General features: G+C 33.1%; 1 protein-coding gene across 1 annotated transcript; it reads right to left on the bottom strand.

Moving 5' to 3' along the window:
* Positions 1-1,598: 1,598 nt before the first annotated feature.
* On the bottom strand, positions 1,599-23,247 carry LOC134258821 (cysteine-rich venom protein pseudechetoxin-like). Its single transcript, XM_062741406.1, has 12 exons — positions 23,098-23,247; positions 21,450-21,579; positions 21,040-21,083; positions 12,209-12,287; positions 10,578-10,669; positions 7,769-7,862; positions 6,089-6,231; positions 5,726-5,811; positions 4,828-4,910; positions 4,382-4,486; positions 3,790-3,906; positions 1,599-1,745 (listed from the first exon to the last, which is right to left on the bottom strand). Exons 2-12 carry the CDS (start codon positions 21,493-21,495, stop codon positions 1,636-1,638), a joined length of 999 nt encoding a protein of 332 aa, XP_062597390.1. The 5' UTR covers positions 21,496-21,579; positions 23,098-23,247; the 3' UTR covers positions 1,599-1,635.
* Positions 23,248-27,361: the final 4,114 nt, after the last annotated feature.

Here is a 27,361-nt window from a genome sequence, read left to right as displayed (position 1 = left end):
TACCGCATATCTTTTCAGGAATTTAAAAGTCCTTCTAAATCTATTGTTTCCAGAACACATTTTATTTCATGAAAAATATAAATTCACCTACTTAAATATATCAGCAACACCGTGCAGGTTTGTGGCCCCATTCTGGAAGTCTGAAGGCTGGAATGTGTTGGTTGGGTTAGGATAATAGAATTGTAATTTTTACTCAGAAGTCTCCTGTCCTTACAAAAACTGAAAAGCAGGGTTCTCCGTCCTATTACCTCGAATATAATGTGTTGACAGGTGAATTCAATGTATTTTATATCTTTGTTTGATTAACCATTACACTATTTATACCCATTTATCTTACTGAAGGTTAGAAGAAAAACAACAAATATTTTGGATTCTTTCAACTTTATTACGTTTTTGAATTGTTAATTATACGCTCCAAAATAAAAAAAATATACAAGGGCAATAGTTAATCAAAGGTGACATTGAATATATGGACTTTATAATTTATAGTTTACTTTCATCGTAATACATGATATATATTCATTTGTGAATAACTCATTTCAGTGTGATGTCAATACTATTACTCATGTCAGATCCATCAACAATATTATTAGTCCCCTACCGGTTAAACCGGAGGGGACTATAGGTTTCCTCTGAGTCTGTCCGTCTGTCTGACTAGGTGTCTCATTTCTGACTGTCAGTCTGTCCTACTTGATTTTCCACACTTTTTTCTAAATGCTTGCATATAACGAGCTGATTTTTGGTTTGTGAGTGTTTTTGATGAAATACAGATCGAGTTTGAATTTTGTTTCGCTTCATTCATTTTTCGAAGGAATTATGGTTTTTATTATTTCCTATAATTGGAATTACACTCGGGTTTGTGATGCAATGAATTAATGTTCTCAAATATAACATGAAAGGAATAAGCTAATACGAAATTTAGAACTATAAACCAAACTTCTCCAAAAGAGGTTGTCGCTTTGATGAAATAAAATGGCACCTTCAAAGAAATGAAATTTGGTGTTATTTGTGCAATAATATACAAAATGGAAATGAATTTTCTATAGACTGGAAGAATGCATACATGAGTAATTAAACATAGTATTCCAGGAGACTTTTTTGTTGCAAAAATGTGTCATACATCTGCTATGTACCTTTTTGATGAAATAAGATGAATGAACAACGTCTGCATGTAATACTAATAATGATAATACATGAAAATGAACATTCAAACATATAGCCTTAACTTATTAAGTATGCTCTTCTTGGGAATTTTCCTTTTCATTTTGTTTTTAATTTGAAAGTTTCAAGAACACAGTGGTAAATAGATAACTACATTTAGCAAAACCTGCAATGAAGTTCATCGTTTGTTAATCGCTGGGCATTGATCCATGACAATCACATAGCATTAAATTTTCTATGATCAGGTACATATATAGCGGTGCCGAGTTCTTATATTTGTTGACATTCTACTTTATTCTAAAATGCAAACCAAGCGACATTTTCTTATAAACAGAAAAAAAATCATATATTGTGTCATTATCTTTTGTCTTATATTTTTATTAAACTTAACAAGAAGTGTAACAAGTTTAAGTTATAAACTTGAGCAATAATCATTATTTGTACAATTCAGTAGAAAAGAAATATTGTTCGTATTTATAGAATAAACTGTAGAACAGCGAGGACAACCGTAGACAGGAACGATAACTTCGTATAAGCTTCCGGCCTAATCTGCCCACTTCCTGGCTGAAAGTTAACACCTGCATCTACAAAAGAAATGGTTACGTTGTTGTAAAAATGTCATAAAACGTACTTTTTGTCCGTTTATTATGATATTTAACAATAAATATTATATGAAAATAATATGTACTACGTATTTAAAATTAAAAGAAATTACAAAAATGCCAAAAAGCATTTTAAATACTCAACCAATACCATTTGAAGATTAATAAGTAAATAAAACTGAAAGTTTTTTTTTTCAAATACAATGTTTCTTAAACGCTTATGATTTACCAAATAAAATGTATTCTTTAAGTGAAATAAAAGAATTTCGGCATACAAAAGCGGTCAAGAACAGATTTATTCTCATAAAAAGGAAATATTTAATAATTTATACCATAAGAGTTTTCACTCTTACCAGAGTATCACTCAACCTTAATGATAATGTTTTAATGTACTTAAGGTAGGTCACTCGTCAGCTTTTGGGAAAAGCTCACACAGAACCTCTTACTTCAAAACTATTTATCAAAATTCAATTTTTATAACATATTTTATTTCAACAATGTTTATGTTGTAACATTCAACAAAAAAACTGCTCAGAAAGCTACAAAGAAGCAAGATTTGTGAGGGACTTTTTTGTGTTGGAAGGATATTTAGCAGATCTGCAAATCTGCACATTTATTAAATTTAGTATCTGGATTTTAAGCCCTACATACTTTTACTCGGAGAATATTTTCCATTATGATATTGCTAGGAATATTTAATATAGGTCTTAATTTATATTTTTAGAACAAGTCTTACACCTTCCTTCAACAAACTTTGCCAAGAAATGAAGATGTGTCAAATTAGTCAATATGAAATTAACACCATTTTTTGCCTGAAAATCACATATTTTGACCAATATTTCAAAATTAACATCACTGACCCCAACTTTTTCTTTCATTATTTTAAAGTACTCTGTACTTGTGACTGATGAGTAATTAAGTCGTAAAAAGCTTGATTTAAGAAAATGTTTCATTGCCTATTTAGTTTTTTAATACCCCAAAATATGTTACTTTTTAGTGCAAAAAGGTCACACAATAATTTAAGCGCATTAATTTGCAAGATTTTTTTCAATTATAAATATTATTCAAAATATTTTACGTAACATAGGATAATATTTTTTGCCATGGTTACATCTGATAAAACATAATAAAGGTTTAAGTGATTACCAAAGAGTTAAAATTTAAGTGCAAAAAGGTCAACTTCATTGTACCGTAGATCAGTAAGATGAACACGGACCCCCTATTTTCTCTGCGATTTTGAGTCACTCTATATGAGTACTTATAAAAAATATACTTCTCAATAAATCCTTGATTTAACAAATTTCAAGAGTGACATACCTTATAACAAGATCAGAACTCATCAATCACCATAATCCCACATATAATTATTTAATGCTTTAACATTAGTTTTTTTAATTGACTGGTATTTGGAAACGAAAATTCGTTTAAACTTACAAGGACAGACTTGGCACATGGTGGGACAGTCATATGGTACATTGGTGAATCTGTCACACATTATATAAACTTACAGGGACAGACTTGACACATGGTGGGACAGTCATATGGTACATTGGTGAATCTGTCACACATTATATAAACTTACAGGGACAGACTTGGCACATGGTGGGACAGTCATATGGTACATTGGTGAATCTGTCGCACATTATATAAACTTACAGGGACAGACTTGACACATGGTGGGACAGTCATATGGTACATTGGTGAATCTGTCACACATTATATAAACTTACAGGGACAGACTTGACACATGGTGGGACAGTCATATGGTACACTGGTGAATCTGTCACACATTATATAAACTTACAGGGACAGACTTGACACATGGTGGGACAGTCATATGGTACATTGGTGAATCTGTCGCACATTATATAAACTTACAGGGACAGACGTGACACATGGTGGGACAGTCATATGGTACATTGGTGAATCTGTCGCACATTACATAAACTTACAGGGACAGACTTGGCACATGGTGGGACAGTCATATGGTACATTGGTGAATCTGTCACACATTATATAAACTTACAGGGACAGACTTGACACATGGTAGGACAGTCATATGGTACATTGGTGAATCTGTCACACATGTCTGGAGTAAATTGCGTCCCACAGAAATATGGATCCTTCTGTCCTGTGCAGTTTACTAAATCAGAATAAACAAATACAAAGATATATTTATTTAAATTAGATGTAAAGCTATAGTCTTAAGCATGCATGATTTTGTATGTTCCCTCTTTGCTCATGTATTTTTTTTTCAAAATAAAAATACAAAACTAACAATTTTTCCAACAATACTTTAATATCACATTCGAAAAAAATAAACATTTGTAGTTGCTAGCGCCAATGGACCAGCAAATGTAAAACAAGGCATGATAAGCAGTAATCATTAAAAATTTGAAAGCTTATTGGATCCGTAGTATATTAGAAAAAAACGAAGCGTTTTCAAATTCAGGAATTTGTCTAAAAGATCAATGACTTCTCACGAACCATTCAGTATTAAAAATGTTCAAGTATAATTTGGAAAACTTTTTTTTCACTCAATGAATGGTCAATTCAACTTATGCCAATAGTTCTCAATTTGGCATTTCAATTTTAGAATAATTTATTCAAATACTTACACTGACAGGATGGGGCAAGGTATGTAGTAGATGGGGTTTTACATGAGCACGTGCACGTGTTGAAATTCATTGTCCCTCCATTTTCGCAAACCTTTCCCTTGCAGTCTAGAATAAAAAAATTATTCCAATAAAATTAAACGCCTGTAAAAACTTTCGGGACCAGATGAACTCTTTCAGGGAAAAATATTGCTTTGTAAAATCTTTAGACTAATTTACATCTTATCTCATTTTTTTTCTTTGATATACACTTTTTAATATAAAAGTAAACATTATAGATGTTGGAATGTAAGGGATTCCAATATGAAGGCCATGGAGGCTTCTGTGTATGCAAACATTTGTAATAAAAAATATGGCGTAAAGTTCATCATAATTTAGAAAACGGAGTTACCCTGCCCAACGGAGTTGTCATTAAATTAATTAACAGATATAATTATAGTTGGTCTTACCACAAAGCTTATCTCTACAGGTCGCCGCACATCCGCTACACGACGACCCCGATGTATAGGGATTGTTGATATCCAAGTTACCCCTGATTAAATAATATTTATTTAAATTTTGTGTCTTCTTGGTTGATGCCTTAGTTTTTATTTTTAAAGATATTTCTGAAATATGTCGAATGAAGCACTCTATTACAGGGTAAGATCAATTTAACATTACAGTTTTGAAATATCTTTAAAAACTCGAAGTAAAAAAAAAGCTTATTTATATTCAAAAGTCAAATAAACTGATTAATTAAAGTATATTTTTCAACATAAAATTATATTGAAGCAGCAAACTGACAATAAAGAAATGTACAAAGGATGCAAACACGATTTTATCAGAGTAAAACAAGATTTGAAAATCCCGACAAGGTAAATAACTATTTACTAAATAGTCTGTTTGTATAAAATACATGGAGAAAACGAACATTGTTCAAGCTCAAAAGTCTTTTTTAAAAACGATACAAATTACATGTACAAGCAGAGCAAACAAGACCTCTTATACATTAGAAATAGGATCGGAGAGGAGTGAGCATCCCTGCTTTCCGGCCACATCCGCCGTGTAAAATCCGTCGACAATTCAGTGTATAGATAATGATCAGTTGTAAAACGTCAGCTTGTATCTGCTGATAAGGTCATTTTATCGACCATAGAATTTAGGAAACGAGGACTTTAAAGGAGACTGTTGATATTCTTGTTTCCTCAACTTGTTTGTCATCAATGCTAACTTCGTTTTAGAAATTGTTCATATGCTTTTGCGTATAGAATCAACTGAGAGATATAAACCTAGTATATAGGTACATGTCTTTGTTGTACCATGCACAACGATATGTGATATTGGTAGAAAAAAAGGACTTAAAATTACCCTGGTCCATAATTACAAACATAGCTTCTAGTTGATCCACAGACAGCAAACCCACATCCTAATTTAATGGAATCTTTCCAGACAACCTACATGTATATATAGACATTATGAACGAGAAGTGGAATTTGTGAATAACAACATATATAAATGAACATAGATAAGAGAAAGGTAATCCAAGAAAAATTACGGAAATAATCATTAACCAAATTAACATGATAATAATTGATTCAATACCTGAGCAAAATAAACATTGATTGAAAAATCAAATTACATCTAGTCAATAGCGATTAATTTTATTTTGAAGCGACAGGGGAAAATTAAAATAATTAAGATTAAAAGGAGAGTGATAATTGCTGCGTTTACCTGGGTATAGTGACCCACTTTAAACAGATCATTACTTCCGCCCAGAGTAAAGTCTTTTACTTCATCATGCCATAGCGTCACTACGCCTGCCCACCCAAGGTCGTATGACGCACTCGCCAAGTTCTGACCCACAGAAAAACGACCTGGAAATGAATGATTACATATGGAAATGGTATCAAAATAAAAAAATATATTATAATTCATGTACACTTTTAAAACTAGGCTATTTTATTGAGAAATAATAATATTTTTTATATTTTGATTTATATATAACCATTTGTAAGACGTTCGTTCGTTAGCATTCCATTCAATACATACAAAATGCATTCATTTTAAATTTAGTAGAATTTTATATAATATTTCATACCCAAGATACTATACCGAGCTGATTTATAAATAATGTTATCACTTAATTAAAACATATATTTCAAATCTGTACTTGCTGACAATGTCACTGTATACATGTAAATAATAAAACTTACGAAATAATGACATTAAACGAGACTGTTGATATTTTTGTTTCATCAACTTGTCAGAAATTTACCTCGTTTTAGAAATTGTTTATACGTAGGGCATGCTCTTGTGTATCGCATCAAATGAGAGATATAAACTCCGTATGTAGGTGATGAAGGTAATAGTGTTGCAGAAGTAAGGGGAGTTAACGATAGAAAAGTTAAAATCATCAGGTTTATCATAAAGCTTGGTTGCTAGATTACCATTAACGTCTTTTTCCAGTAAAATATCCAAATATGAAGCAGATGTGTCAGACTCAGTGGTATCTTTTATCTCAAGTTCACCGGGATATATCGTATAGACATGAGAATGGAAATAACCTTTATTAATTGACAATACGTCGTCGATGTATCTTAATATCGAGTTGAAAGCCACAAAAAGTGTTTTCTTCCTTTAACGTATGAGATTTTGAAAAAAAAAGTCAGCTTCATATGAATACAAAAATAGGTCTGCCAATAACTAGGCGCAATTGGCACCAATAGAAATTCAAATCGTATGTTGGAAGACCTGGTCTCCAAATCCCACATAGATACTTAGGCATCTTTTCGATGTCATCTTCAGTGTACTTGTGTCCACAATCAGAATACATGTATTTTTAACAAAATAATTTTGCAAATGATCAATGACAAGGTAAGCAGATTTTCGACTTCCATTTTAATTGAAAAGGCAGCTGTCAATGATATCAAAAAGCCTAGACTTTAAATTATGGTGGGGAATGATTGTGTATAAAGTTGAAATGTCCTTTAAGCTGTTGATTTTAGTAAAATTTTCTGATTTAAAACTTTCCAAAAGTTCCTTAGTTCGCATCTACATCTGATTTATACCACTTCTCAAATATTATATTGTTGCACAGTTCTCTTGAAATTTCTCCTTCAGCACTGTTAATATCTTAGTGAGGAGTGAAGAAAGAGGCTTCTTTAAACATTTACTGGAACCCGATATGTAATTTTGTAAGAATTCTTATGAAGTTTGTTTTGGTGTGCAATCGAATCACCTCTGACACGTGTTCGATTCACTTACCAGGAATACTGCTAGCTTACACTTTTTGATTCCAATCACGCGCTGCTAGGAATACTGCTATATTACACTATTTGATGTTCGATTCACTTACTAGGAATACTGCTAGACTACACTACACAGTATTTGATTCGTGTTCGATTCACTCACCAGGAATACTGCGCTGTCGTCCTCCGTCGTGTACCAGACCTTTACATGCATCTGCGTAGTTCTGAGCAACCAATGCTATTTCGTCATCCCATGACTAACGAAGAGAAAAAAATACAAAGTTATTCTTAAATTCAAAACAAGATGTCTATGGGTTGTAACGCTCGCCTGAGTCACAGTTTTCTTCCTGGCCAATGAATATGTAAAAGTTAATGAAGATAAATGGAACCCTTTACTGCAATCATAATATGTGTATCTTAGTTTGATCAAAATTAATTAATTAACGTCATTATATTAATGCAAAACTTTACTAGACAAAGATGGCTACATGTAAGATTTGTTTATTTACGTGAAAAAAGTTACTAATGGTCAACTGGTGTTTTAAATAGTTTTTTCTCATACATTCCCATATAAAACACTTTCTATTACGACAAGGGTCAATATTTCAAAAAAGGCCCCTGACTGATTTATAGGTAATTGTTTTTATTTGAATCGACAATTCAATTAAACTTACGTATCTCGAACACCTTTAATTCCAATACCGTGTATATGTCAAAGTAAGTTGGAGACCCTAGCCTTGTTTTCTAGCCTATTTTAACTTAGATTGGTCAAATCCTCAGATATTTCAAACAATTTTATGGCCCCGTGCCGTGCCCATATCAAGGTTTGACTCTATTTATATAATGACAGCTATACTTGAATTTCTAGTTATAGCTTTTCTTGGTTATACTTGAAACAAAACTTGTTCAGTAAAGGAACATTTTGTGCATGTGCATACCTGATGTATTTTTTACGTAATCAGGTGGCGATTGATTGATTGATTGTATGTTGTTTAACGTCCCTCTCAAGAATTTCACTCATATGGAGACTCCACCATTTCCCGGTGGAGAGTTTTGACCTCTTCTCAGCACTCGGGGCCATTGAGCAGTGGGGGATCTTTTTTGTGCCAGCACCTACTGCGACACGGGACCTCGGTTTATTCGGTCTCATCCGAAGGACCGGTCTCCATGTCCCATAGTGGGATTCGAACCCGCGAGGTAAGGATCAACTCCTTCCTTCACGACTCTAGAGCAGACGCCAAAAATAGAAATTATATCTATCTCACATGATTAACATTAAAGTATGTATAAACTTTAAGATCTATCCTTTATTTGTGGCTTTTGATGATGACACTATCATAAGATGTATTTTTTTCTAACTCAGTTTTTGAATTGTAGCTACCATTCAGCAGACACTGTAATTATTTATTCGAGAGAAAACTGCATGTTATTATGTATGTAGAAAATGTGAGATTACTTAAAAAGAGGCGTCCAAACGTAAAATACCCCTAAAATGAATTATACGAGAGGCGTTCAATAAATAATGTCATTGGAGATAGGTACGAAACAATAAACGCTTTTCTGTGATTTAGTCTCAATGATTTAACTAAAATATTCCTTTTCAATTGAAACGCATACCCTTAACATTTTCATTCAATTTCTAACTGTTTTTCGAACACATATTTGAGTATGATCCTTCGTATACTGGAATATGGCAGATCCTATGATTTGCTGTACTTGTTTTTTTTTCCTTCTGATAGATGATTTCCTAAGTTTAGGAAGTGAAACAAATCAAAGGTTGAAAGATCTGGCAAATTTTGTTGGTGTGACAAAGCATTAACTTTCTGTTTATCCCCAAAACTCCTTTACTCTTCATGGCCTGTGGGTTTAGACGCCGTCCTAAAGACATTTAATGAAGGGAATTCCTCATTCTGTTTCCTTCCTCTCATAAACCTGTCAATTTTTTGCCAAAAATTGTTTTCTAGACTCCTCCAGAAATTGAACTTCCTCCCCGAATATGAATTTGAACAACAAGACCGCTAATATTTAAGAAAAGAGCATATTAAACTGTGTTTTGCTCTTGCAATTCTTTGCTCTTCTTAGGCATTTGCAGTTTTGTCAAGTGCATCTTATTGTAAATCTGTTTTGAGGGCTTAAAGCAAAATGGATTCAAGTTTCATTATCTGTTTGAATTTCATACAAATGTGGATAAATACAAATTTTGATTTTTTAAAATAATCGTTTGGATATTCCTTCATGCTGTCGTTTTCAATCATTTTTCAAAATAAACGGTGACCTTTGAGTATTAAACTTTTTTTTACTACAAAATGTTTCTTTAAAACAGTATAAACTATCCCCAAAATGATTTTTTATCAATTTTGCTATGTGTCTTAAAGTCAATAAAACATAATCAGTGATAATTTGTTGAAATTTTGCAAATTTGCATCGGTTGTAATGTAAGCCATTGTTGCCTAGGACGGTACCAATTTTTTATGCCCATTATACAATTTTTGTTTATTGAAATCTACATGTTATCTTGTCTATAAAACAGGCATTGGTTGCTGTAACTTATATATTTCAGTTAATATATTTTTGGAATATTCACATGTTTTACAGCTGCTTTAATAAAGCGTTTAATTTTACTCTAGTTTATTGATTCTTTACCATTAATTTTTAATGCAGTGTCTCGAATAGCCCTTGTTTTCCTGCTTCACACGATGAAATAATGCGATGAAAAGTGGTCACACAAACTGGTATCAATTCATTAAAGATTCAATAATGAGAGAAAGTCAAGCTTTATGTCATATGACAACTATGTTGTATGTCATCGAGCAAATGACATTATTTATTGAACTTCCCTAGTATTTAGCACTTGCGATTTAGTCAATATTTTAAATAGGTTAGTGTGTAGTTTGTTTTGAGAGTTTTAAGGAGGTGAGGGGGTAAAAGCAACAAAATAAACTTTTTTTCTACGAAGGACCTGTTCCACTAACCATTCTCGCCATGATGGCCGCCGATGGCTGCACAAGAGATCTGAATTCATTATGTTTATCTACAATAGATTTCCTGTCTTCTTCTGAAACACCTGGAACAGAGAATGAATGATAAATTAGAAAATTCCCCAATGTCTGAAATAATACCCATATCTTACTCATAAACCTTTCCGTCCAGTTTGTGTGACTTGGCAATGTTTCACAGCATTAATGTAATATTCCCAACATTTTCATAAATAATTAGCTCTGGTTTATTCAATATGCCATCTTGCAGTTTAACTGGCAAAGGACAAGGTGTAATGTTAAGATCCTCAAACAACCTTCTTGACCGAAAACCAATTTCCAATATGGCAACGTCCGTGGTGTTCGGTTTTCCAGTCGAAGATCAAATGATATACTTAGTAAGGCGATTTGTCTTTCATATCAGCAAGTGTTCATCCAGTTCCTTTAATATGTGTTCATGCTCTATACACCGCACATCCTTTGATGCATCATTCAAACGTATTTGTTCTAGATAGGCAATACAGTCATTCCATGGCTAATGGACCTGCTCGAAAGCTTTACCCTGGTCCAATCATTTGAAAGAGGTACGTTCTTCACATCCAGCAACCGTAGCAAGTCCAGTAGTGTGCACCCTTACAGGCATCATATTAAAAGCATCTGAAGTGCATAATGCTAATATTGTCTTTCCTGATATACTTTATTTTACCAAATAAAATATACAACATGACTATAGTCATGTTGTATATTTTATTTGGTAAAAATAAAGTATATCAGGAAAGACAATATGCATCCCTAGATATCTCATCCATGCATGTTTGGGTCTGGAAAATGTAGGTCCAATCCAGCATTCGAAGCAAGCCTTGTATGTTTTTTTTTCTATGCAGGTTTCTTGAACATAGAACTTATAGTTTCTTTGGAATAAATTTGCTCAAAGAACCTTATATAAAAAAAATTGTGAACACAATTTTTGTAATGTTTTTATGCAATTTAGACCTTATATAACATACTTTTAACTTAAGTTTAATAATATTCAAATACTGAACACCAGATATAATTTGAAAAGTTGAGTATGAATTTGCTTCGGTTGTGCGTTTGTAATTTTGCATAGTACAATCATGTATATATATGTACTTACAAACCCTTATCAAACAATGTTAAAATGTTCATTTATGCTGTGCTTTCAATTTTCAATGCACATGTATTTATGAAACTAAAATACAGTGTAAATGTTAACTAAACTATCACAGCATTCAATAACAGACTGATATTTTGACATACATCAAAGTATTAGAAAATTGAGGATAATAAAATGATTGAAAACCAATTTTCCTTCAATTTAAAAAAAAAAATACGAATTTTTGTTTTAATTTACTATATCCGTTTTTACTAGAAATTGTATAAAAGCAGGAAAAATAGTTCTAAACTACCATAGATTTTTCATGTTTTTTTTTAATTTTGAAAAAAAATGTGATACACAGAAAATAAATTTTCTGAGTTTTTTTTTTTTTTTTTTTTTTTTTTTTCTTTTTTTTTTTTGTATTTAATTCTGTATATACATGCATGCATGTGCATAAAACCATCTGGTCCCATATATAATATATATTTACATGGTTTTTTTTTTAACAAACCTGAGTTTCTCGCCTCTGATGACTTTGGTAAACATGCAGAATGGTTTGGAATAACTTGAAACTTCCTAGCACAACTAGTCTGTAATCAAAAGAGAGAAGTTTTGGAATACACAAAAATTTCATTAGAGTCGGTTTCATTTCTTCCAGTATAGAAGTCTGAGAGTCAATGCTCACTAGTAAAACCCCCGCACTGACTGTGGATATACGCTTTAAATTGTGAATATACATAACTTAATTCAGATGCAACGGAAATTTCCTTGTGACAGATGCACGGAAAAACAGCAAGTTGACAACAGATTTGTACAAAAATACGAATCCCAACCTATGGAATAAAGAAAGACTGTGTGCTGACATTTCATGCATCTGTGATGAGTCGTTGTTGTTAAAAAAAAACTGCGACGGAAAATTATCATTGGAAGTTGACATTGGATTCATGCAAAAATGAATCCCACCATATGACTTGCCTGAACAAAAATGTGCTAGAATTTCAAACATCAGTGATGAGTAGTTGAAAACCTGCGACGGAATGCTAAACAGAGAAAGGTAAAATCAAGAATCTGCAATGAGTAGTTGCTGAGAAAACTACAGCTAGACAGACACTGTATAGAACTGGGTATTGTTCAGAGATTTCGTATTGCGATATTTTTTTAATGTATTGCGATATGCATTGCGATACTTTCAACGATAATTTAAATATCTTCTTATAATATTAACTTTAATTTACATGCAAAATGTACAAAACTAATGATAAGCACAAAAAGGGGAAAACAATTTTGTTGATTTTATTAATTAGTTTTGCTCTGAAATACACCTTTAAAACAGCTTCTGTCATACTCTTCGGTTTAATAACAAACCTTTTCTCATATTTATTTTTTGTATTTAATGATAAAATTCTAAGTTAAAGCATTTTGCCGATATATCGAAATTACAAAAACGTATCGCAATACATTGAATGCAATATTTTTTGCAATTGTATTGCATTATACCGAAATATCGATATTTTGCCCAGTCCTGCTGAGACACAGACACACACAGACAGATACACAAGGTAAAACAGTATACTTCGGAGCGAAGGAATTAAAAAAATATGACTTGGAAAAAAATGAAACCATGATGAAAACGTATAACAAACGTGTACACTTTTGATTTTTAATCCATGAACATTGTCATACATTCTTCATAAGTTTCTCTGAAATTTACCTAAACATTTTTGAAGACAAACATGAAAAAAGAGGCCTATGGTCCACTTCGCCCACAAGAGCGAAATGGCTTGAAAAAATATCGTTCAGTATCGAAAAATTCCACATGTTTCATCTTTTCTTGCTCAGTGATTCTTGAGAAGAAGAATTTTAGAAGATGCCACCAAAATTTCACGAATTTTGAATTATTTTTCCTTGAAATAGGGCGTGGTTCTTCCTGTTCACATTTATATCCCCTTCACCCAATGATGTTTTGTTGCATGTTCATTTGAAAATAACCCAGTGGTTCTTGATCGAGAAGAAGTCAAAATGTGAAAATTTTACAGACGACGGACGGACGCCGGACAATCTTTGATTAGAAGAGCTCACTTTAGCCTTCGGTTCAGGTGAGCTAAAACACTGTGGCCAAATTCATGGCGAGAATTTAAAAGAAAAATATTAAATTTCACAACACAATAAATCACATGTGTTATGGGTCAGAATAACCCTAAATGCCAGCAAAGATCAATCACACAGTTTAAACTTAACAATAATTTATTTACAGTAATATACAAATCATTAAGTACAAACTTAGCAAAAATCTAAAAATACATACATCAGAGTGTCCGTTGCTGCACACAATGTCCCAGTGAAATTATATCCCAGTAATACCTCAATGATGCTTATACGACAATAGTGTATCTATGCATCGAATTGACAGGATATTTATACAGTAATATAAATCTAGAATATTCTAGAAGTTGTAAGTATATGATATTACTGGAAAGTTCTGGACATACACAAAGTTCAAGAATGTTCTAGAAAAAATGACCGAACATGTTGACCACTCTGGAATGTTCAAGAAACTAAATGTTACTAATAATATACAAGATGAAACAATACAAATACAACACATCACACAACACCTCCCCCCTTAAAAAGTTTGAATGTCAATGAAAACTTATATTGTTAAAACATATGTACATTAATACCAAAATCTAATTTGTTCACGATACTCTGGACAAGGCATCTGCAATAACATTGTCTTTGCCCTTGATATGCTTAATTGTTATGTTGTATTCTTGTAACAACAAACTCCATCTAGTCAGTCTTTGATTCTTGTTTGACAATTTATGCAAAAATGTCAGGGGGTTGTGATCAGTATATACAAGAATTGGATGCAAAGTAACATTTAGATAAACATCAAAATGTTGTAAGGCTAACAACAAAGCAAGGCATTCCTTTTCAATGGTGGAATACTTTTGTTGACATTTTGTAAGTTTCTTTGAAAAATAAGAAACAACTCTATCTACCTTATCACTATGTTCTTGAAACAAAGCTGCCCCGATTCCAACATCACTAGCGTCAACAGTAAGCTTAAATTGCTTAGCAAAATCTGGAGTTGATAGAACTGGATTGCTCATAAGGACAGATTTGATTTTATGAAATGATTTTTCACAGTCCTTTGTCCATTCAAAGTTAACCCTCTTTTGTAAAAGATTTGTAAGTGGACTAACTACTGAGGAAAAATTTGGACAAAATTTTCTGTAAAACCCAGCCATGCCCAAAAACCTCATTAACTCTTTCTTGTTTGTAGGAATCGGGAACTTTGCAATAGCTTCCACTTTAGCCATAATTGGTGTAACATAACCTTGACCTACTTTATGACCTAAATACTCTACATAAGCATGACAAAATTCGCTCTTCTCAAGATTCACAGTTAAGTTTGCTTTAGCTAAAATGTCAAATAAAGCACGCATGATTCGGAGATGTTCGTCCCATGTGTCGCTGTATATGACGACATCATCAATGTAGGCCTCGCATCCCTCAAGGTCTTGAAGAAGGGAGTGAATCATCCTTTGGAATGTAGCCGGTGCGTTTTTCATGCCAAAAGGCATTACTTTATACTGGTAAAGTCCATCTGGTGTAGCAAAAGCAGATATTTCTTTTGCTCTTTCTGTTAACGGCACTTGCCAGTAGCCTTTCAACAGGTCAAATTTACTGACAAATTTCGCGTTTCCAATGTTGTCAATACAGTCATCGATTCTAGGTATTGGATATGAATCAGTTTTGGTAACAGAATTCACCTTTCTGAAGTCTGTACATAATCGGTAGGAACCGTCCTGTTTTGGTACAAGAATACACGGTGAGCTCCAATCACTTTTACTAGGTTCAACAATGTCATTGTCCAACATATACTGCACTTCCCTTCTTAGGTACTGCAATTTTATTGGATTGAGACGGTACGGATGTTGTTTGATAGGCAGAGCGTCGCCAACTATAACATCATGACAAGCTGCATTAGTTTTCTTTGGAATATCCGAGAAGATTTGATGGTACTCATTCATCAAGTTTTTAACTTGTTCTTTTTGGTGAATGTTCAAATGTCCAAGTTTGGCATCAAAATCAGCCAAAATTTCTGAGTTTTTCAAGCGGACACTCTGATTACAATCTTTCTCATTCATCTCTACACTCGTATCACTCTCAGTACAATTTTGAACAGTCTTAGCGTTGGCTAAAGTGGAAACTGGTTTTACAGAATTTCGGTCACACCTTTCAAAATACTCTTTTAACATGTTAATGTGACAAACCCGTTTCTCTTTACGTCGACCTGGTGTCTTAACTACATAGTTTACATCACTGATCTTGCTTTCAATTTCATAAGGGCCATAAAATCTGGCCTGTAAAGGATGACCAGGAATAGGTAAAAATACAAGAACCTTATCACCTGGCCTAAACACCCTATTTCTCGCATCTTTGTCATACCACATTTTCATTTTCATCTGAGAACTCTTCAAATTTTCTTGTGCTAATTTACAAGCATTGTAAAGTTTTTCTTTGAAATCAGACACATAATCTAAAAGATTAAGATCACTAGTCTCAGTCAGCCACTTTTCCTTCAACAATTTCAAAGGACCTCTAACTGTATGACCAAACACCAATTCAAAAGGACTGAACCCAAGAGACTCCTGGACTGCTTCTCGTGCAGCAAATAGTACAAGATGAACCCCTTCATCCCAGTCTTTCTCATACTGGTAACAATAGGTCTTCAGCATTGTTTTTAGGGTTTGATGAAAACGTTCTAGCGCTCCCTGGGACTCAGGATGATAAGCAGTTGATCGATACTGCCTAATACCCAACTCATGCATGACTTGCTGGAACAACCCCGACATAAAATTTGAGCCTTGATCCGACTGAATTGCCTTGGGTGCTCCTACAAAACTGAAAAACTTGGTAAGGGCCTTAACTATGCTCTTTGCCTTTATATTCCTTAGAGGTATGGCTTCAGGAGATCGAGTGGATGTACACATAATGGTAAGTAAATACTGGTTTCCAGATCTAGTCCTAGGCAAAGGTCCTACACAATCCACCAACACTCGACTAAACGGTTCTTCAAAAGCTGGAATGGGTTGGAGAGGAGCAGATGGTATCTTCTGATTTGGTTTACCTACCATCTGACAGACATGACACGACTTACAAAACTCAGAAACATCCTTCCTTAGCTTAGGCCAATAAAAATGACTCAAAATCCTATTATAAGTCTTACTGATACCTAAATGACCAGCCATAGGGGTATCGTGAGCTAAACTCATGACATCTCGACGATAAGCAGCTGGAACCACTATCTGGTGAACAACAAGCCACACATCATCTGGGGAAGCGTCAGGTGGTCGCCATTTTCGCATAAGGATGCCATCTTTCATATAGAAGCATTCTCCAACTTTAGTAGCCTCTTCTGGTGGAAGTGCCCTCTTACTAAGTTGAATGATATCTGGGTCTTTATGTTGTTCAGAGAGTAGACGTTCTCGGCTAAGGATGTCCTTGCCTTGGCTAACTAATGGATGCAACTCATCATCCTCACCACCAAATTTTGATAAAGGTTCCTTCATCACCGACTTCTCGATATTGTGTGGTTCCATGTTTGTTTGAGTGCCATCAAGGTCAGATAAGAAAGTGTCATTCAAATCAATCTCAACAGAGGAATTCGTCTCGTCAAAGGCTTGAGTATGGTCTGCCTCCATTTCTCGTCTTCTGGCCATCGCTCTAGTAACAGCACAGGCTGGATAAATGTCATCATCTTTATCATCGCACATAACATCTGGAGTGATTTTCTCACAAACTATAGGATCTGGTACAACTTTTCCACCAGCTAAATCGTTGCCTAGCAACAAAGAAATGCCTGGAACGGGAAGAGTAGGTCGAACACCTACGATAACAGGTCCAGTAACTAAATCTGACTTCAAACTAATTCTATGCAGGGGAACATCAATGACGCCTAGCTCCACACCCTGTAATAAAACTGACCCACCAGTAGAAGTCTGCTCAGACAAAGGAAGCACGCCCTCTAACAATAACGTCTGTGCAGCACCAGTATCTCTCAAAATCTGGACAGGTTTAATTTCGCTAGAGTCACCGAGTGAAACAAATCCCTGAGACATAAAGGGCTTATAATCCTCCATAGAATCAATAGAACTGGACTGTGAACCCTGGACATCAGGAGTGTCAGAACAAATCGAACCTAAGGTTTCTCTATCACCTCTAACTGCAGCACAAGCATGTGGCTGAGTTTTATCAAAGTCATTTTTTCTCTTAAGTTTAAAGCATTCACTGATCAGATGACCTTTTTTCTTACAATAACTACAAGTAGGAAGCGACCCTATTCCAGAAGATCCTTCAAAACGTCCTGGACCGGACTTAGAACCACCTTGGGATGGAGAATGGGAACTTGTGAAAGACTGAGACCCTGAACCACTCTTTTTATATGTGTCTGAATTGGTAGAATTACTGCTAGTCTGAGATCTTGATATAAAATTCTTTTTATGAGACAGAGCATAAGTATCAGAAATGACTGCTGCCTCTTCAAGAGTTTTCACATTCTTATCTTCTAAATGTGTTTTCAAATCTTGAGAAACACATTCCTTAAACTCTTCTACCAGGATGACTTGGCGCAAATTAGCAAATGTTTTATCAAGTTTCTTAGATCTAAACCAGTGATCGAATAAATCTTCTTTCTCTCGTGAAAATTCAACAAATGTTTGATTATCAAACTTTCTATACTTTCTGAACTTTTGTCTATACGCTTCAGGTACTAATTCATATGCTTTTAATATTGCTGCTTTAACCTTCTCATAGTCTGAACTTTCAGCTACCCCTAGTGCAGAATATACCTCAGCTGCTTTGCCAACCAGTACACTTTGTAACATGGTTGACCAAACATGTTGTGGCCATTTAAGATTCTCTGCGACTTTCTCGAATTGGGGAAAATATTTGTCTACAGATTTTTCTTGAAATTTCGGAACTAACCTAATATTTTTTGCTGCGTCAAATTCATTCTTGACAAATGACAGTTCTGGTTGGTGCTGCAATCTTAATTTCTCTAACTCAAAGTGCTCTTGTCTTTCTAATTTGTCTAATTCAAATTTCCGTTCACGCTCTCGTTCTTCTCTCTCTCTTTCTCGCTCTTCTCTTTCAAATCGCATTTTCTCTAACTCTAATTGAAACTGATATTCTGTCATTTTGTAAGAGCCTAATTCTGATTTAACCGTATATTCTGGAAGATCGTATTTTTCAAAAATGTTTTCATCTACTAGTTTGTTTGCAACCTTAATTCTAATGTCTTGCTTTTTCTGAGAGGATTTAACATCTAACCCAAAATGCAAACCTAATGCGATCAAGTCATCCTTTTTTAACGTATCAAAAACCTGAACACTTGGCGAACTAAGAAAGTTTGTGACCGAAAATACCATGTTGATTTTTGCTGGCTTATAGTCAAATTTAACAATTTAATTAACAAAATTCTGACAATGAACTGCAAAAGTGCAAGAAATTATTTATCCCGGACGAGCCCCCAATTCTGTTATGGGTCAGAATAACCCTAAATGCCAGCAAAGATCAATCACACAGTTTAAACTTAACAATAATTTATTTACAGTAATATACAAATCATTAAGTACAAACTTAGCAAAAATCTAAAAATACATACATCAGAGTGTCCGTTGCTGCACACAATGTCCCAGTGAAATTATATCCCAGTAATACCTCAATGATGCTTATACGACAATAGTGTATCTATGCATCGAATTGACAGGATATTTATACAGTAATATAAATCTAGAATATTCTAGAAGTTGTAAGTATATGATATTACTGGAAAGTTCTGGACATACACAAAGTTCAAGAATGTTCTAGAAAAAATGACCGAACATGTTGACCACTCTGGAATGTTCAAGAAACTAAATGTTACTAATAATATACAAGATGAAACAATACAAATACAACACATGTAATTTATCTATGTACAAGGAAATAGAAGTTTGATAAATGTATATTTGTTATAATAGTGTAACGTGATCCCAAGAGTTCCACTGAGTAATCAGGATCAAACGAGAGACTTGGGATCAAGTTACTGCTATAATCATAGAGGCTTATCTTCAGAAATGTTAATGGTTATATAATTGTAAAATAAATTAATAAACTTTTAGTCAAGAAAAACCACATTGTTCGATCTTGATTGAAAGTTTTAAGTACACATGTATATAGAAAAAAAATTAAAGATCAATTATATAACATTTATCCTTTAAACAAGGCACTTTCTGATGCACAAGAAAAACAAGCATATTCTGAGAGTAAATGCATATTAAGCAATACATGTCCCCTACAGGTTCCGCTACCAATGGCTACAGATATGTCAAATCATGATGTGAAGAAAATTTGATATGGTAAAACAGAATGATCAATTGTTTTTTTATCTCACAATAAAATTAGAAATATGAGGTATATATAGAAATAATATTTACTCTCATACCTATCTAATTCTCATTAGAAAACATACTGAAGCGTTGCTTTTTAAATCAGAATATCAAATTGTTTTCTGTGCTTGTAAAATAATACGCATCAATCAACGAGTTATCTTTCCATTATCGCCCTTGAAAAAAATTTTAGTAAAACAAAATCTCAATTAAATGTTTATAAACTATTATAGAAAATTAATAAAATATTGGCTATAACTAAAAATTCACATCTGAACATTAGAATAGTTTCGATTGAGTTGACTATAAAATGGTCCTTGTGGATGAAATCTGACATGACAATTCATTGAATTTTATAGGAAATAGTCTTTAGAAAGTTATCAGATTCTTGTTTTGTTCAGCATAAATGGGTGGGGAAAAGGTAGATATCTCAAAACAGGAAAAAGAAACATCAAAAGGTGATTCTATAATTTCCTTAATAATGTCAAAACATATACAATCATGCATTTAAATGATATTTCATTAAAAATTATTAAGTGATTTCAAAAATTCTTTTTCAGGTGAACCGAACCTATATGATAAGAAATTAAAAAAAACACACGATTTCATTTGAATCTTAGGTAAAACGCTTTGCACGTGAAAAATATGCACGACGTAATTTTTAACTTTATTCGTCCTTGTGCAATTGATGAGTCTCGATAATTGAAGGAACTTTATCCTGTTTTACAGCGTCTAGTCAAAATTCTTAAAAGTTATTTTGAGGAGACACCAGACAAACTATATTTTGTCTATATCTGATAATACTTATGATACTCTTTAAAAAATATACATATATAAAGTACGTATGTTGTAAGGGGGTGTATAACCTGTACTTATTAAAATTACAACAACTAGAAGTACTTACAGATCTTTTATACCGATGAACTGAGCCCAGAACAGATAAAATTCCTGAAATATGAAAAATACAGAATAGGACAGTCCGCATAATATATTGACTGATTCGCTTTAGAAACTTTCCGTGGGTTAATAAAGACATTGGGCATCAATAACTAATCCTAATTACAGGCCAGATCTGTATATAATGTAGGTATAATGGTCCGAATCGCGCAGGTATTCGACAGATGACCTCCTTATGACACGGCCAGACAGTGATTTAGGAACTAAGAGAGAGAGAGAGAGTGATAGAGCGAAAGAGAGAGAGAGGAGATAGAGAGAGGGGGAAGAGAAAAGTCATAATCATGATTATCAAAAGGATGTATCCTTGAAAATTAAAAAAAACTAAAAAATAGAAAGAAAACAATTAATAATGCTCACCTGTCCACGTGTAAATCAGCATAAATATCCAGGTGTGGGATACCATTCTGAGGCCCCGGCAGCCGAGTATTGCACATGAAGCAGCGGCGATGTAGAGTTTTGTTTGCAGGTGTAGGGTATCTCAGTTTACCTTTGTTATTGAAATACAAATTAGGGGCATGTGTCGCAATTAGGGGAGCTTTATGCTTGGGTGAAATTGATTCTGATATAGATATTGAGAATAGGCTTTTAAGTATACGTTTTCTTAATTATTTCAATTAATCACGTTTGGAGTATAAATTATTTAAAATAAAATTTGGCACAGAATTGTATTTTACTATTCCTGCATAATAAAACATCGGAAATCGTTAATTGAAATCGCAGATATGGCGTGTGGTCCTCAAACAGTCTTTTTATGCAATTAAGGCGTAATTAAGGCATAAGTTATTTCTTTAAGATCACGCACAATTTATCATTTATTTTAAAGTGGAGGGGTTGTAAAAGCAACAAATGAGAAGTGAAAAAAAGGGAAAACTTTGACAAAAAAGGTAGAAAAGAAAACAGATAGGGGAAAGAACACTGCCTAGAATCAAAAACCTCGGGGGAGGGGGGTACAAGAAAAAAAATCGCTTAATTACTTTTTCGGTTGAAAATACCATAGGCACTCCCCATCTTTATTGTTAAAGAAAAAATATATCTACTATACTATAAACATAACGTTATGTTTATAGTATAGTAGATATATTTTTTCTTTAACAATAAAGATGGGGAGGGCCTATGGAAAATACATGACTTTAAGTTCTAAATACGTTTGAGGGAAACTTTGAATATTAAGATTATATCGTTCGTTAAATTAACATAATTGACAGGCAATGACAGCAGAAAGACAATTCTCAGAAAAAATGATTGGGCTTCGCGATGCGAAATCAAAACCTATATTTGATCATGATTTAAAAGTTCGATCTACCAATTGGTTGCACACGGTGAGCTTCGGCGGCCCGTGCACCTCTTAAAATAACAATGTGTATTTGATATGGGCGTTAACAGAGAAAAAACGGGCATTCTACTTAGGCGTTTACGCTATCTACAGACGCTTATAGTATAAACAATACAGTATATAAACAACATTCGGTGTGTGTTAAACCGATCATTAGCTGGTCGTTGTCCGAAACATCAATCATAAAACGTTTTAACTTTACCTTCAAAGTCAAATCAAATGATCATTCGACGCTGTAAACCAATGTTTGTGAAATTTAGCGGAAAAAAAACTTTGAAAACATTCCATATGGATATGAATTTAATTGAAACTTGTATAAATTATTTTAGTCATTTATGGTTTACGCTCTGAATAGATATGAATTTCAAATCAGTGGGGTTTTTGCAATCAATTCTGATTTACAAGTTTAACACGCCTAAAAAAATTGTCCTTAAAATATCAGAAAACATTGGTTTTTATCTAATATATGACAAAAATTTCCTTGTGTATCTATAGCTCAAACATCCTTTACCACAGTATAGTTTTTTTCTATTTAAGTATTAGTTTACTTTAGATAAGATGCAATGGGGGATGGGTTACATTTGTACGAATGAAAAAAAATATTTTTCGAAGAGAGAGAGAAAGGGGGGATACAAATGAAAAATATCAAAGACGAATGAAAGAGCCCTTTACCTTACGGTCTGTATAATAATCACATGTCGCTCCGATTTGTAATCACACGTCTAACATGTAAATCCTAAATCCCCTGTCTTAGCGTCTAACGAGGCGATGAATCCACTAAGTGGTGTTTTCCGTCTCAGTAATTATAATTTGAGATCTAAAAGTGGGATCCGCCTACTGGAAGAGGAATTAAATGAACAACACCATTCGAATGTGCCCACCATGAAGATATGCTTAAAGTGCGTACAAAAAAATCTGATTAAATGATTGCCCCAATATATTCCTTTCCTGTTTTTACTGAAAGCAAAAACATGTCAAGTTTATAATTTTGAAGTACATGTGGTTTAGACTTCCGATACATCCCACCAAAAAAAAATTCATGGATATGATGGAATAAGTATGATAAAGCTTCTCTTGATTTTTTTTTTAATCTTCTTTTAAATTCTTTTTTATCATTTACGTAGGAATATATGTATTAATCATTATTTGCATTTCAAATCCAAATCAGTGATGAATCAAGATTGGAAATATCCCTTTGTCTAGATCCCTGTCCCTGCTTTACTACACCCCCCCCCCCTCCCTTCTCTCTCCTAAGCAATTGAAACTTAATTTGGGGTACGCCGAACAGGGAAACAAATATCCGCAGAGACTTCCAAGTCATCCCATTTGAATGGAAACCTTTGTATGAATAAAAAAAAAACAGCCTAAATTCAGTTTCTCTACATATGAAATCGAAATCAATTTTAAGTCAGGGATATATTACAGTTAGAACCACCCAGAGGACCAATTAAATCTTTTTTTTATCAAATCCAAAATTAAATTTACATATAAGCATTGAATTCATATTTTTGGATGTCGTCAGTTCTATAACATGGCCGTGCCGACAATTTGAATAGCGCGCGTTAGCGCGGTATGATAATTCGTTGGCACGGCCAGGTGTGTTATAGGACCGACGACATCCAAAAATACGAATTAAATGCCAATATTTACAATTTTTCGTTTTAATTATGTGTAATTATTATAATTAATGTGAATTTAGCGCCCAGCGGTATTGATGTGCATAATAGACGTAACAGCCGTTTGTGACGTTGCAACGTTTAATAACGCAAACGAACATTGCGAGCAAAAAGTGAAAAAAAAAATCAATTTTAAACGTACAATTGTTGTATTTTTACGTTAATTAATTTGAACGCCGTGGATTTCTTATGGATTTCATATCGAAATTACACCGAATGTAAATATTGAATATTAAATCCTTTCATTTTAAGTTTTGTGCGAGTTATGGTGTGTACAAGTCTGCGTGATTAACATTCAATTAACTCACACTAAACTTTTTTAAAAAAAATTATATTTAGGCCAAAAAAATAATCAATTATAGTTTCTCAGGCACCGCCGCATCAGTTCAAAAACGGCCGCATTGATCAATTTTATTGACATTGAAAAGGGAAATACAAATGTAACTCAATTTTTCTATTCTTCTAAGTTGAAAAAGAAAATTGAGTTATTCCCCTTTTCATAAATGCTAAGATACTAGTAGTCGGTTTTATTAGAAAAACAATACATTTCTTCTACATTTTCATTTTTTTTATTATTTAACTTTTAAATAAATGTTTGGAGTAACATTATTTAAAGTTGAATACATATTACAACCAATTTCAGAGAACAAAAATTAAGAACTGGTAGATATTATCATTTTATTGAACAAATGGCTTAAAAAGGATGTTAAACCTGCAAAAAAAAAAAAAAAAAAAAAAAGCCTGCCTGTCGCATTGAATTCCAATTTTTTGGCCTAAAAAACTATTGATTACTTTTTTTTGGCCTTACATTTTACATGTCTGAAAGCTCTAAAATTTACTCAATATTTGAATTTCTCGCTGTAGCTGTGCAAGTCTGTGATATACACACCAATACTTCATACTAACCCTAAAAACATTCTTTATATTTACATTTTACATCTTTTAAAGCACCAAAAAATACTAGTAGTCAATATTTCAATTTCTCGCTGCCCTTAATCGTTGCATTTTTACTTACGTCGCTGTAGCCTCAATGTGACGTCACGTTATCGCGTTATTATCTGTGTATATTTCTACCCGTGCTTATATACACAAAAATGGTTGTATTCAAATCAATTTCACAGTTGGCATAGTAGAAAGACAGAGCTAATGTAAATATATATTTATACAATTGACGAAATATTATTATATATGGTGATAATCAAATAATGAATTTGTTTACCCAAGGCATTACATCATTATTCAAACTTCCTGCGCCCGCTTTGACATTCGGATTTATTTGAAATAAACCAATAATATGTTTAAATATAATTCATATATTTAATCTTCATATCTATAACTTAAATAAAATACAAAAAATACAAACACTAAGTAAAAAAAACACATGGCATAAAAAGCTAATGATAATCACTCTAATGTTATACATTGTATATAAACTTTCAATATTTACCTGAAAATTAAAGAAATCTTCAACCCCTTTGATTTGGGGGGGGGGGGGGGTTAGTGGGGGTATAGTAGGTGTCAGTATTTTTAATGTTCACCATAAATGTAACAGTTAAGATAACTATGTGATTAAGATAATCATAATAGTTAATACCCAAACTATTAGCCAATTCATGAAAATCAATGGACAAAATACATTCTTTACACTATGAAGATGTGACATCAAAAGGGAGATTTTATCAAACAACATTTTTTTTCATTTATAAAATATTTTTTGAAGTTTATCTGAAAACTACAGAGCACAAAATGCTGGTGAAAGGGTAATTGTCTGCATGCATTTAAATGTTTACAATATATATAATTCCATCTTAACTTTCAAATAAATGGGATATCATTAATTTATAAATCACTTACATGTAGTTAAATGATTACATGTAAACATGCATAACTCAGGACTATGTATAAAAACCAGAAGTCTCTGTCGAGACTGTAGCTCTACTGGTTTGTACTTATAACAGAGGAAGAGAAAAGTAGCATTTTAAAGTATTTCAAAGAAATTTCTATTTTTAGTAACAACAGCAACACTGTTCATTGAAATCAAAAACCGATACACAGAATTATGTATCTTATTGTAGTTTACTTGTGTGCCAAGTTATACTGAAATCAGACCAAAACTGTAGGAGGAGTAGCATTTTGAAAGCATTTAATTGAAATTTCTATTTTTAGTAACAACGGCAACACCATTCATCGAAATCAAAAACCGATACACAGAATTATGTATCTTAGTGTAGTCTACTTGTGTGCCAAGTTGTGTTGAAATCGGACCAAAATTGTAGGAGGAGTAGCATTTTAAAAGTATTTCACAAAAATTTCTATTTTTAGTAACAACAGCAACACCGTTCATTGAAATCAAAAATCGGTATACAGAATTATATATTTAGTGTAGTCTACTTGTGTGCCAAAGTATAATGAAATCAGACCAAAACTGTAGGAGAAGTAGCATTTTAAAAGTATTTCACAGAAATTTCTATTTCTATTAACCACGGAAAAATCGTTCATCGAAATCAAAAATTGTTATATAGAATTATGTATAAGTTATATTGACATCAGACCAAAACTGTAGGAGGAGTAGCATTATGAAAGTATTTCACAGAAATTTCTATTTTTAGTAACCATGGCAACACTGTTCATTGAAATCAAAAACCGATACACAGAATTATGTATTTTAGTGTAGTCTACTTGTGTGCCAAGTTGTGTTGAAATCAGACCAAAACTGTAGGAGGAGTAGCGTTTTGAAAAATTGTTTACAGACGGACAGACGGACGGACGCCGGACGCATTACTATCGCATAAGCTCTTCTGGTCTCTGACCAGTAGAGCTAAAAATGACAAACAATAGAAAAATTGAGCACCCTGTGCAATTCTTAGTGAGCATGAAAGGCTAATATAAGATTTCATCACACTATTACATGTAACTCATATAATTGAGTAATGAAGAATTTTCACATAATGAGCAACAAACAGGAAAGTTTGAAAAAAGTCTCTCTCTCTCTCTCTCTCTCTCTCTCTCTCTCTCTCTCTCTCTCTCATATTCATTTATATAATCAAAACATGGGATTATGCAATACTGCCATTTGAACATATACAGGATTTTTAGCAATGTGTACGTGTATATAGAATCACATGACATTTGTATTGTTTTTAAACTGTAATTCTGGTGAAATTATGTAAACAAGTAAATCCAATATCAATCTAAAAGTCTACAGTGATGGGCATTTCATAAAAATTGGTTTGACCTGTACATGTACATCCATTTAATAT

The sequence above is a fragment of the Saccostrea cucullata genome, unplaced genomic scaffold (assembly GCF_032062105.1).
Source record: "Saccostrea cucullata isolate Sc308-1 unplaced genomic scaffold, CSIRO_AGI_Scuc_v1 ctg5017, whole genome shotgun sequence".
NCBI lineage: Eukaryota > Metazoa > Mollusca > Bivalvia > Ostreida > Ostreidae > Saccostrea > Saccostrea cuccullata.
This window is presented reverse-complemented; position numbering and strand designations above follow the sequence as displayed.